The sequence below is a fragment of the Diabrotica undecimpunctata genome, chromosome 2 (genome assembly GCF_040954645.1).
Source record: "Diabrotica undecimpunctata isolate CICGRU chromosome 2, icDiaUnde3, whole genome shotgun sequence".
Lineage (NCBI taxonomy): Eukaryota > Metazoa > Arthropoda > Insecta > Coleoptera > Chrysomelidae > Diabrotica > Diabrotica undecimpunctata.
The window spans coordinates 1,938,823-1,953,423 of NC_092804.1; the positions used below are offsets into that span (position 1 = coordinate 1,938,823).

At 33.1% G+C, this 14,601-nt stretch overlaps 1 protein-coding gene across 1 annotated transcript in view; it reads right to left on the reverse strand.

Annotated features, from left to right (window-relative positions):
- The window catches only part of LOC140434047 (uncharacterized), a 36,142-nt gene that overhangs the window by 8,011 nt on the left and 13,530 nt on the right, over positions 1-14,601 (reverse strand). The window contains exons 14-16 of the mRNA XM_072522040.1: positions 9,557-9,657; positions 1,327-1,463; positions 511-1,117 (exon numbers count right to left, since the gene is read on the reverse strand). Coding sequence (XP_072378141.1) covers positions 511-1,117; positions 1,327-1,463; positions 9,557-9,657 — 845 coding nt within the window. The remainder of the gene's footprint in view (positions 1-510; positions 1,118-1,326; positions 1,464-9,556; positions 9,658-14,601) is intronic.

Below are 14,601 nucleotides of genomic sequence, written 5' to 3' on the forward strand. Positions count from 1 at the left end.
TTAGTAGAACATCTGCCAACTATCGCCACCAGAAAAGCAGATATGCAGAGTTGCTTAAGACAAAAGTGAATTCCATTCTCCGAGGACATGGTTAAGGCTGAGCTTATAAGTATCATTAGACAGCATCGTGACAGATATCGCCAAAATGTTGTAGATCCATTGGCTCGTGCTAAAGGCATCACCATTTTGAGACTTACTCCTTACAATCGCGAGTTAAACCCGCTAGAATTAATCTGGGCTCAAGTAAAGGGTTACGTAGCTCGTGAAAGCATGAAATAAAATTTCTGATGTTCAACGTTTGTTAGAACTCTCAATGGAACGGATACGGAAAGAAGGTTGGGTAATACCATAGCCCATGTGATCAAGAAAGAAGAGAAAATGTGAAGATTGGACGGGACGGTAAACACTATTTTCGACAAAATTATAATAGACTTCAGTGTGACTGGTGATTCCTCAACCCAATCATTTAAAGATAAATGACAACGAATCAAATGAAAAACAATACCTTACCTGTTTCCACGTCACTTTCCCTTTCGGTTACACTCCCACTCCTTTCCGAATCCATCATATTTTTTGTCGTTTTACTGCCACCAAAGAATTCCTCGTACTCCCGCAATTCCGCATCGGAAAATAAAAACTCTTCCGAGTTAAAAATTTTCCGCAGACTCTCTTGATCTTTTTGCAAACTATCACTAGAATCGGGCAAGTTTTGATCTGTTTGTTCAATCCCTTCATACAAATTCGGTGCAGTTTCTTCTTCGTTAATGGACTGAACTGATTTCTTTGTCATATCTTCATCTGGTAAGTCATACAGGTCGAATATGGTAAGCTCAGGTTTAGATTTGGTCACTTGACTTATTTCTTCGTTTCTATCGGTCGAATTGTCGTATATCGCTTCAGTGTCTTGCACTACATTCACAAATTGTTTATTATTGTCTTGTAAAGTATCGAGAACATCGAGTTTACCCGGTGCGCTTTTATTTAACACATTATTTTCTTGTATTGATGATTCATGAACTTCCCTGGTAGAAATTCCGGTAGTTATAATGATATTTTGAGGAATCAACTTCTTGGAATTGATCTGTTCTATTTTCTTAGCAGTTTTTGCTTTAATAGGCTAGAAATTGAAATAAAAATAAAAAAATAATTAAAATATTGATAACATCTTAGATATACTGATGAATAAAGAGAGAAATAAAGAGAAAGGAAGACAGAAACTGAGTAAGATAAAGAAAGTGGAATAAAATGAGGGTATTAAAATAACATAGTGGGAATGAGAGAAAAAAAAAGAAAGAGAAAGTTAGAGAAAGCTAAAATGGTACTTACCTTTTTACTTTTCATGTAGACATCTAAAAACGTTTGTTTATAAGAGAGCTGATGAGGTTTTGAGGGTGTCGGTTGGAGTTCAAGTTCATTTCCATTTACATTAGACACAACTACTTCACAGCTGCAATCTACACCCACTAGAAAGTTTGGAAGAGTTTAGAACGAACAATAAAACAACATTAGACGACGATAATCTGCGATTTAAAGAAATAGTAAACGAAAAACAAGTAAAATGGAAGAATTAAGAATATAGAATTATTAATAAATGAGACAAAATAGTTTAAATAAGACACGACTTTTTAATAGACCTAAAAAATATATTTATATTTACAAAAAACTTTTGCTAAATACTTGTATTGTTCCAAAGACACAAGCTTGATATATTTTTACTTATTTCACTGAACTACAGGTAAATTGCAAGGTAGTGGAGTCAAATTTCAAAATTATAGTGCACTATCCAGTACACGCCAGTGAGTCAATTTGAAGCGCCATCTAACGCTCGGTAGCCGAATTACAGAAAGAACAATTGGATAATTGGGAAGTGGTCCACGAGGTGTAACTGTGGATCGCTATACTGAGACAAGTGTGGTTTCAAGTGTTTTTTCTTAACCCCTTACCGCATAGTGGGTCATATATGGCACAATACTTAGTTTTATTCCTAACCGTTAGAGATCGAATCTTATTTTAAAGTATTTATGCATAACATGTCCATATAGAGCACATATTTCATATAACCGGTAATAAAGCGCCATATCAATGCAGCAAAGTAAACTTTTATGATAATTTGCAAATGGCTGCGGTCTGACAGCTTTTCATAAGAATTGTGCAATTTGATATTCAATTATCAAAGTTTCTACTGAATATTTTTGTACAAAAAAAATAGCGACATCAAGGATAGACCTTCAAGACAGAATTTCTGTAAGTATTTTCACGTATTTCTTTATATTTTGGTATTTTTTTTAATAAAAAATATGCTTGTGCTATATATGCCACAATATGCACTGTTGTGCAAAACTCTCTTTCATATATGGCACAATAGGTGTTCTGAACTAGGTATTATCATTTTTTTTTTATTTTAGATAATGGATCCCAAAAAGTTTTATGGTGAAACTCTTGTGGTAGTGGACATACCAGATGGTAGTGAAGACGAAGAGCTATCAGATGATGATATTTCCCCTGTTATATTACCCCAGAGTCAGACTATGACGATGATATAATAGATAATAATGAATCAGATATTATTATCCCAGAAACGGATTTAGAAAGCAGTTCGTCCAGCGAAGATGATATTTCTTTGGACGAATTACGACGTAATCTAATAAAGAATAGAAATAAAAATCATCCAACTTGGAGGAAAGAAGGAAATTTGGTAACATCAGATGATGATACAAGATTTCTCGGTTTTACTGACCTGCCACCTGAGTTGCAACAAGCGGATTCCCATTACGCATATTTAATTTTTTTTTTTTAACAAATGAGATGATCAAAGATATAGTTTATCTAAATATATTATATTCAGTGGAAAAAAGACCTCAAAAATCTTTAAAACTTTCTGAAAATGAGCTAGATCAGTTCTTAGGAACCTGTATTTATATGTCAATAGTACAATTGCCAAACGCTAGAAGTTATTGGAACTCCAGCCTAAATCATCGATTGATCTTAGATGTTAATGTCATGCAAAAGATGGAAAAAAAAACGTTTTTTACATTTTGCGAACAATAACGATGCTATTGCTGTCGGTAATCCTGGTCATGATAAACTTTTTAAAATCCGATCGCTACTAAATAAACTAAGGAATCAGATACTCAAAGTTCCGAAAGAGGAATTTTTAGCCATAGATGAGCAGATAATTCCAACAAAGGCGCGTTCATCTATAAAACAATATAATCCGCAAAAACCCCACAAATGGGGAAAGACGTTTGTTCTTAGTGGTGTCAGCGGATTTTCCTACGATTATGAAATTTTTGTGGGAAGCAAAACTAATGTTGGGTAATTAAGGGTTAAGTTCAAATGTGGTTCTTCGGCTAACACAAACAGTACCAAGACTTATAAATCACAAAATATTCTTTGATAATTCCCACCAGCGTCCCATTGCAAATTTATCTAACGAAACAGGGTATGTTACCACTATAATATATATATATATATATATATATATATATATATATATATATATATATATATATATATATATATATATATATATATATATATATATATATATATAATATACAAGGTGGTCCAGAATTATGTACATTAATTTCTAGAGCTCATAGTACGTCCAAAAATAAGGGTACTTCTTTATGTACACTTTTTTATAAAACTGAATAATAAGGGAGATACAACCCTTTAAAGGGGTGAATTGAAATTCTTATTTTTTCAAATATCTTCCAAACGGTTTTGAATACGGAGTTCATATTTTGGGAGTGATTATAAGACATTAGGATAATTAATTTCATGTCACCACCTACCACATTCTATATTAATACAGGGTAGTTTTGGAGGGTAAGTGGGGGTTATTGCGTCACATGTTTTTTAATTTTTACATATTTTAAAAAAATATTCTAAAAATTGTTTCCTTAGACTTTTCTACACAAAAAAGGTGCTCTTGTAATATTTCTATAGATATCACCGTTTTCGATTTATTTAAACTCGAAGGTATACATGTATTTTATTGTAATCGTTACATCTCAATTCTTAATTGACACTTGTGTTAGCAATAATATTACAAATTAATGGAAAACTTAATTAATACTTAACATTTAATTAATGGCGAAAATAATATTTTACAACAACTGTTCAAAATGTCCTCCATTTTGTTGAATACATAATCTAATTCTTTTATTTAGCGAACGCATTAATCCATTTAATGTTACTGGATCGTTTTGTAAATCGGTAAATACTTGTTCAATTTTGTCTCTTAACTCATTTACTGTATTTATTGGAGTGTTGTACACTTTTGATTTCAAATAACTCCATACTGTAAAGTCCATTGGATTAAGATCACAACTACGAGCAGGCCAATGAATCGGGTGCATCCGCACCCCGGCCTATCCACCTATCAGGGAAATGTTCATGTAACCACCTTCTACAAATTCTTGTGTAATGTGGTGTAGCACCATCATGCATGAAAAACATGTTTCTTCGTATTTGTAATGGAATATCTTCCAAAATATCATGTAAAATATTGTCTAGAAAATTATAATACATGTTACCATTTAAATTTCCGGGAAAGATGTGGTATCCTATGAAACTATTTCCTAAAGTAGCTGCCCAGACGTTTATCTTGAACGTGTGTTGGAAGTGAGTTTCCATTGTATTTTCTTGGATTTTCTTCAGCCCAGAAGTGCATATTTCTAGAATTGAACATACCTTGTCTTGTCAATGTGGCCTCGTTCGTAAACAGAATGTTGCTTAAAAAATTTGGTGCAGTTTGAAGTTTATTTGGCAATACTTCACAAAAATCAACTCTAAGTGGCATATCGTCAGGTAACAATTCCTGCACTTGTCGATAGTGGTAAGGATGTAATTACTCTTCATGCAGAACTCTTAAAACACTTTGATGGGAAATATTCGTTCTTAATCCTAACCTGCGTGTACTTATTGTGGGGTCATTTATTACAGCATCCAATATTTGCTGTTCAACGCCAATATTTCTTGCTTCTCTACGACGACCAGCATCTGTATTCTTTCTTTGAAGACAACCGGTTTCTCTCAGTCGTCGTTCAGTACTTACAAAAGTCCTGGCATTGGGAATATTTCTGTTAGGAAACTTTTCTCTGTAGCGTCTTACAGCGACAGTAGCATTTCCCGAACATTCCCCTAATACTAAAAGTATGTCTGTCATCTCAGAATTTGAATAGTGTGCCATATTGCGGGCAAACAAATTTAAAAATATAGCAAAAGAGACGTGTTAAACAAATTTCACTGTCGAGTACAATAAAAGTGTAGATAAAATAATTTAATTGTTATTAAACGTCACTGACAATTCATAGACTACTTGAGATTAAAGTGTTGTTGCTAACACAAGTGTCAATTCCAAAGCATACTTGATGAATATTAGGAAATGTAACGATTACAATAAAATACATGTATACCTTCGAGTTTAAATAAATCGAAAACGGTGATATCTATCGAAATATTACAAGAGCACCTTTTTTGCGTAGTAAAGTCTAAGGAAACAATTTTTAAAATATTTTTTTAAAATATGTAAAAATTAAGAAACATGTGACGCAATAACCCCCACTTACCCTCCAAAACTACCCTGTATTAATATAGGATGTAGTAGGTGGTGACATGAAATTAATTATCCTATTGTCTTATAATTACTCCCAAAATATGAACTCCGTATTCAAAACCGTTTGGAAGATATTTGAAAAAATAAGAATTTCAATTCACCCCTTTAAAGGGTTGTATCTCCCTTATTATTCAGTTTTATAAAAAAGTGTACATAAAGAAGTACCCTTATTTTTGGACGTACTATGAGCTCTAGAAATTAATGTACATAATTCTGGACCACCTTGTATACAGGGTGGTCCTTAAGTAATTGTACAAACGAAAACCGTAAATTCTACACTTTAAAATATTATGATTTAAGCCAACTTGCTTTAATAAAATATTGATATTAAGAAAGATACAGGGTGTTAAAGTGGAAATTTAAAATTCTATTTTTCGCTATAACTTTTACGTTTGTAAATATTTTTGGACAAAAATTTATAATTGGGTGCTTTAAGGCAGGATAAATTATAATTTTATACAAACTTTAATGTAACTGATAGAGGGCGCCACATATGCCACATGTGTGGCATAGATTTGCGCTTAACTTTTTTGCTCTTTAAGTTAGCTCTATTTGTGTTAAAAAATATTAAAGATACATTATTTTTACAAGGAAAAGGTATACTTATTAGTAACCTCAAAATTTAACCGTTTTCGAGATATTCGCATTTTATAAGTCAGCTGCATAATAATTCTTAGTTGTAATATTTGTGCGGTAAAGCACTGAATACCTGTAGATAAGCATAATTCACAGTTTATTCTTATTACAACAACTCAAAGATGATAATGTAATATTACAAAATTTTTGTTATGGCTGCTAAATGTCGTATTAAAGAAAATATTCTTCATCTTCTTTTTTAGATGCCGTGTCCGTATTCAGACGTTGGCCGTCATCATGTTTACAATTTCCCTTTTCTATCGCTTCTTAAATTTCTATACCTAGTGGCGTTGTATTACTTTTTCCCTATTGTAAAATGCTGAAAACCCAAAATATGTGGTTTATGCAAAATGGTACACCAGCACATTCTAAAGAGAAGGCAGTGATAACATACTTAAATATAACTGTTCTGAACGTTGGATTGATCGTGGCAGTCATATTTCTTGGCAATGTGGTGAGATATTGATATAATTATTTAATTTATAAAAAATCCCAAAAGAATACTTATTATTCACTACGTAAATTGTTTACCCATTTTTATTAGGACAATTAAAAACTAAAGCTCAGGTATTGAATAACACGTATATGTCTTGTTTCATAATACTTTTGCTACCAATCTAACCTTAAAGACTCAGCATTTTTACAAAAACATCATCGTTGGCCTAATAATCGATATTGTTATAAATATAGTAAACACACAGGTAATTTAGTTTAGCATAATATTAGTTCGTTAGTTAATCATAATAGACCATTTGTTCTAGATGTAATTATAGTTACTCGTAAGCTGTAACGTAATCATATAAATAAGTAATGTCATCGATAGGTCATTCTGTGTTTATATAAGTAACCAATGAATCAAATACACCATAATTTAATACATTATTTAACCTCTGCGACAACTAAGATGTAGTTCCATAATATACCATAAGGTTTGGATATGTATCCAAAAGAATATATTCATCCATTATACAATATAGCCACCACGTAGCCCAGAATTTAATCCGCTTGATTTTGGTGTATGGGGCGTATTAAAATAACGTGTCTATAAGAATCCCATAAACATTCGCCACCAACTATGAGAAGAAATGAATTCTGCAGCAGTTTCTTTAGAAACAATGATGCTATTTAATATGAGACAATCTTTTATGTAATATATCGACAAATGACTTAAAGAAAATGGTGGACATATCGAACACTTACTTTGACAAAAAGTTATGTTATTTAGTTTAACTATTTCCTAATTTGCTTTGTAAACAAAATGTTTTGATTACAACTTTAATTTAACATAAAACGTAAAATGTTTGATGTGCAATCCTATTATTCTGTTTTTGTCAAATTCTATTATTAATTATCCTGCTGATCTATTTATTTTATTTAATATTTCGTTAACTATTAACTTTAGTTAAAGATATTTTATACCAAAATTTAGATTTATTAATGTTTTTGTCTATTTTTCCTTCGTTGCCTGGAGTAATTGCCTTAAACCAGAATTATGCAGCTGATTTGTAAAATGCGATTATCACGAAAACTGTTAGGTTTTGAAGTTATTAAGAAGTATACCTTTTTTTTGTTAAAATAATATATCTTTAATATTTTTTGTCACAAATACAGGTAACTTGAAGAGCAAAAAAGTTAAGTGCAAATTTATGCCACATATGTGGCATATGTGGCGCCCTCTATCAGCTACATCAAAGTGTGCATCAAATTATAATTTCTTATATTTAAAAGTACCCAGTTGTAAATTTTTGTGCATAAATCTTTACAAACATAAAAGTTATAGCGAAAAATAGAATTTTAAATTTGCTCTTTAACACCCTGTATCTCTCTTAATATCAACATTTGATTAAAGCAATTTGGCTTAAATCGTAATATTTTAAAGTGTAGAATTTACGGTTTTCGTTTGTACAATTACTTAAGGACCACCCTGTATATAGGAACAGTTAGAATAAACAGAGTGCCAAACAGTAATATGCCAAAAGAGGCTGAATTAAAGCAGAACGGCCGAGGAGCTATGGTAGAGAAAGTCGCCATAATTGATGGTGATGGTACAAAAATTTTTGTTGTTACATGGTATGACAACAAATTAGTAAACATTTGATCAACATATGCTGGAAGTATGCCAACAGTTGAAAGTTAAACGGTTTTCGAAAAAGGACAAGACACATATTCCATGTCCAAAAGCTGTAATGATCTACAACAAGTATATGGGGGGAGTAAATCTCCTGGATTCAATGTTCGGATATTATAGGATCAAACTCACATCCAAAAAATAGTACATGCGTATATTTTTCCATATTATTGATTTGATGACTATAAATGCGTGGACTCTTAGGAGAAGTGACGATGAGCATAATAATTTAGCTCTGGCAAATTTCAAAATGGCAGTAGCAGAGTGTTTATGCACAGTTAATAAAGCTGGTTTTACTACAAAAAGGGGTCGTTCGTGTGGATCTATGGAAAATTTACAAAACAAGAAAAGAAGGGGTTCAGCAACCGATATTCCAACACAACCGGTGTAGTGAAAATCAAAAATATCCCTGATTCAACATCTTCTGTGTAATGTGTTTCTTTGCATAAACAAAGATAGAAATTGTTTTTACTCCTTTCACACTGAATAATTATTATAATTAGAAAGTAATAAACGTCATTTTTTATGAATTTTACCAGTTGAATCTTGTTTTAATGCATAGTGTGCCATATATGAAAAAAAAAAAAATACAAAAAACTAACCAAGTAAAGGATTAGGATTAGGATTCTTTTTATTTTTTTACCGTAATCTTTAAGTCAAGTTTGTAATCATACATTTTTTATAAAAAATAAAACAATCATGCAGTAAATGGTTAAATTAATTTGTGTATAAATATTGTTTGAGTTTTAGAATGGAAAGAAAATAAAAAAACTAATAATCGTAGTACTAGAAGTAATTGGCAACATTTTTTACTAAAGAAAGCAGTAATCCAATGGTGTACAAAATTCTATACCTGTTTTAAAATTGAATAGGTGGATAGGTAGACCAGGGGCGGGACATGCAAAGGGTAAAAATAATTGGGTACGAACTTTTATACTTTTTTTAATGAAATTCTATTTGCAGGTATAATCGGAGATGGCAAAACTACTATTTTTTAACAAAATAATAACCAAAGAGCAATCGTGGTTAAAGCAATTCAGGGACAAGCCCTGGAGATAAATAAAAAGAACTATCATCAAGTTGTAATAGCAAAGAAAAAACAGAGCAAATTAGAATCAAAGTGTAAGTAGTAAAAAATAGTTTTTTTATTTAATGTTAACATTACTTACCCCAATCCTCATTTATAAAGTGAGCTTGGATAAACTCCACTCCAGGCTCTAATACGCTAATGGTTTTGACTATTCGTGTATCATTTATTATATTAGAAAGCCTAAAATTAAAGAAAATCCTAATACTTGAAATATTTTTTTATAGGATTGTTATTATATAGCAAATCCGGTTCTGTACGAAAAATATAAAGCGGCCACTATACTGCTCGCGAAGTTGATCGAAGTTCAGCGAGTACGAGAGTGTAGACAGTGTGTCGGTTTTTCGCGTCCGAGTCAAAGCACCCGAAGTTTGAGTACGAAGTGTCACACTACATTATGTACTCGACTTCACGAATATGTAGAGAGTCACCTCGCCTCGATTAACTACACTTCGACACTTCGTCCGAAGAAATTCGATCGAGAGTGTAAAAGTAGACGGCTGTTTTATCGGTGCACCAAAACCTAGGGACAGTGTTTTCTCTGTTATTTACCGACAAAATGTCTCGAAATTTGGACACGTTATTCGAAATTATGTTGCCTTTAAAATAATGGTTTTACTTTTTTTATTATTTTGAAACTTCTGTTGAAAAATTGGATTATACTGTTTAACGTTCTATTATAACCAAACTTTTTACGCCCATCACTTGAAAGAGTTTTTTTTTTCTGTAATCGTTGATTTTTGTTTCACCTTTCTGTGTCCAGTACTAATCGAGAAAAGCGTGTTCCAACTTTGAAGAAAATTGCTAAAAAATACTAAAATCTAATAGTGAAACGTGTTACTCATCATTGGCGCTTAGTTTCATCGTTATTGCCTTCGTGGCGTCAAATCTCATGAACGTACGGTCAGTTAGTTCGTGTTAAAACTAATTTGAATGGAGAATAATGTATTTGTTGTCATTAAACTACCCGCCGGCCGGCGTCACTGAGTAAAGATGGTCTGGCGTAAGCACTGTAGAAAAGTAAGTGATACGCCCATTTCAAACCGCAGTGTGCTTGAACTGCTAAAACAGCCTTAACATGCGTATATCTTCTCCAAACTTTGATTAGTCATCGCTGGAGCTGTACGCATCTATAGCGTATTTCAGATATGCGATGCAGTGTACGAAGGATACAGCCATGCAAACTAACTGAGAATTTTCTTGACAATGTTGCCGTTCTTCACGGCAGCAACCGTACGAACAACATACAATCAGAGATTCTGAACAATTCCGTCACAAAATTAGATTTTTAGTAGATATGAGAAAAAATGGAATTTTAGTAATTACATGGATAGTCATAGTGAACAAAAGAAACAACAACAATACGCCATGGTTCAGAAAAGAAACAAAAGAGAAATTTAAAGATAAACGAGAGGCCGAGACGAAGTATAAAACATCAAATAATTCAGAATCTCGAGACACATATAGAAGAATACGACATGAAATAAAGCAACTGGTAAGAGGGGAGTTAGACAAGGATGTGTTCTGTCGCCTCTGCTGTTTAATCTTTACTCCGAGTTTCTATTTAATGAAGCATTGGAGGATTCCAAGGATGGAGTCAAGGTGAATGGCGTAAATATCAACAGTATCAGATACGCCGATGATACAGTGTTAATTGCGGATTCCGACTTAGGACTACAACGACTCATCGACAAGACCAACTCGACCTGTGAGCTATTTGGTATGAAAATGAACATTAAAAAAACCAAAGTGATGTCAATCCGAAAAAACCAAAACGTACCTCAACCTTGCACAATAAATGGGCACATTTTAGAACAGGTCAATAGATTTAAGTACCTGGGATGTTGGATCGATAGGTAGCAGCGTAAATCCTGACCTAGAAATAAGATCGAGAATAGAACAGGCCAGAAAATCTTTCGAAAAAATAAAAAAACTGCTTTGTGATTCTCGAATAAAACTCGAAATTCGACTACGTTTATCAAAATGCTACGTCTGGTCGACTCTTCTATATGCAGTTGAAACGTGGACCCTTAAAACATCAACCATAAATAAATTGGACGCCTTTGAAATGTGGATCTACCGGAGAATACTCAAAATTTCATGGACATCGCATACCTCAAACGAAGAAAAGCTGCATAAAATAGGCAAGGAAAGAGAACTTTTTAACACAGTAAAAGTTAGAAAAACATCATACCTAGGCCACATACTGAGAAATAATAAGTACCAATATGCCCAACTTATAGTGAAAGGAAAAATCGAGGGAAAGAGAGGCCTAGGAAGGAAAAGACTATCGTGGCTTAGAAACATCCGACAATGGACAGGGCTAAATTTTGAACAGCTAATAAGAACAGCTGAAGATAGAGAAGAGTTTAAAATTGTAGTAGCCAACCTCCATTGAGGAGAGGGCACTTTAAGAAGAATTGGTAAGAAGAACAAAAAATGAACACTGGGAACAGTTTACAAAAAGGATGAAAAGCGACTTCTACGGTACACAAAAATAAATATGGAGATTCATAAGAAACCAACGAAAAGAAATTGCAGAATTGAAGGAATATAATAACATACCAGCAAATAAATGGGTAAGATACCTGACGGAACTGTTTAAAGGAAAGGAAAATAATAATCAACACAATAACGTACCTGAATGAAGACACGAAATAGAAATCAGTTTTCAGGAAGTAGGGATAGCCATAAATTCATTCAAAAATAGAAAGTGTCAATATAAAAGTTACATTTTGATTTTAGTTAGACCATAAAGACCAAATAGACTTTCCTAAATTTGATCTTAAGTATTTCAGGCCTCGGTTCTTTTCTATTATTTTTTCTACCTTGTTTCCATTATAGATCCTTAAATCATCCTTTATTCCCTTCTTTATTTGTTTATTCAATTCTTTGAAACCATTGGTATTTCGCTTTCCTTCGCTTAGAAATGTGCGTCTCTTTTCCATCAACCGTTTTGTTCCTTCACTTATTCGGTCTTTTTTATTTTTCGTTTCCTTTGCAACAGTCAGTCCTGCTTTCAAGAGTTTTCGTTGCATTTCTTTATTAATTGTGTTCATGTCGGAATATTCTTGTTGATAATTAGGAAAGCTATAGATTAGGAAAGCTTATAATAATCTCATTGAAGGATAAAGATGGAAAAGAAATAAGAGAAAAGAACGAAATCCTAAAAGTTACTCAAACATTTTACCGTGATTTATATTCCTCAAACGAGAACCCAGATAACACTGCAAAGGAAGATCTTAAAAGAAAGATAACGAATGTCAACTTAGAAATACTCCCTAACATAGAATCCTTCGAAATAAAACAAGCTATGGCACAACTAAAGAATAATAGGGCTCCGGGCCCAGATGGAATACTTGTAGAAATGTTGAAGGAGGGGAGTGAAATTATTCTCGAAGAATTGAAAAATTTTTACAACGAATGTCTTCATAGAGGAGAAGTCCCAGATGATTGGAATGAAAGTTTGACAATACTTCTCTTCAACAAAAAGGGAGACAGGGGAGATCTGAAGAACTATAGGCCAATCTCCCTGCTATCCCAAATGTACAAACTGTTTATGAGAGTAATAACTAACAGGTTAACGTCGAAGCTCGATAGCTATCAACCGGTAGAGCAGACAGGATTCCGAAAGAGTTACAGTACAGCGGATCATCTTCTTACAGTCAGAACTCTAATAGAGAAAGCCAATGAATATCACTTGAACTTATACATTGGCTTCGTTGATTATGAAAAGGCGTAGAACTTTGGGCAATAGAGAGAGCTATGAACAACTGCAGGATAAACTCCCGATACAAAATGCTCATACATAATATTTACAAGAAAGCTACAATGAAAATACAAATAGATGCGAAAACCAAAGCTATACCAATCAACAGAGGAGTTCGCCAGAGAGATGTTCTCTCACCAAAGCTATTCACACTTGGACTGGAAGACGTGTTTAAAGACATTAACTTGGCAGATAAAGGAATAAATGTTAATGGAAGAAAACTGAGCCATTGTAATATTCGCTACAAGTTTCGAAGAACTACAGACCATGATGACGCAACTATTTCAAGCTTCGGAAAAAGTAGGTCTTAAGATGAACTTGGAAAAAACAAAAATAATGACAAATGCACCGAACATTAGAGAAATAACGTTGAACGACATAAATTTAGAAACAGTAAGCGAATACATGTACCTGGGACAGATATTGAAAGTTAACAAAGAAAATCAAACTGCCGAAATTACGAGAAGAATAAGGTTAGCGTGTCCAGGATTTGAAAAACTGAGTTGAATCTTGAAAAGCACTAAAATCGAACAATATTTGAAAACCAGAATTTACGATCAGTGTATCCTCCCTATACTGACGTATGGTTCACAGACGTGGACACTCACCAAATCTAATATGGATAAAAAAATAGTAAAAGCACAAAGAGCGATGGAAAGATCAATGCTCTGGGTGAGACTTATAGACAAAAAAACAAACAAATGGATTAGAAGCAAAACCAAAGTAAAAGACAGGAGAACATGCTGTCAAATTAAAATGGAGCTTCGCAGGATACAATGCCCGACTAAAGGATAAAAGATGGAACCACGAAATACAACAATGAAGACCATGGTTACGAAAGAGACGCAGAGGAAGACCACGAATGAGATGGGCTGATGAAGCAAGTGGCGTAAAATAGAAGATACCGGATTGATTTGGGGAAGGCCTATGTCCAAAGTTGGATTACTTAAGACTGAAGAAGAAAGCCCAATTAAACACAAAAACAATAGTCGCATAAAAGATTAAAATTGAATTAAAAAAAACATAGATAAACGAACAAAACTACTCAAAAACACATAAAACTAACGCAATCACAATATACAGGATGAGATGTAAACATTTATAATGCCTAATGGCTCTTAGCTCGGTTCAATTTGATACCGCTGTGGTATTATCCCTAAAATATTACAATTCATATAAAGAATAAGTTAAAAGGAAAGTGTAACATATTTCGCATTTGTTTATATAAAATATGTTTTTAATAAATCAAATCGAGTACATATTACATATACCAGAAACAGCCTCGGTTGATCATGGATCGCGACTTTGTTGTTGTCGTACGCTGATAAAACAAACATGACCCACTTATGAACGACTGC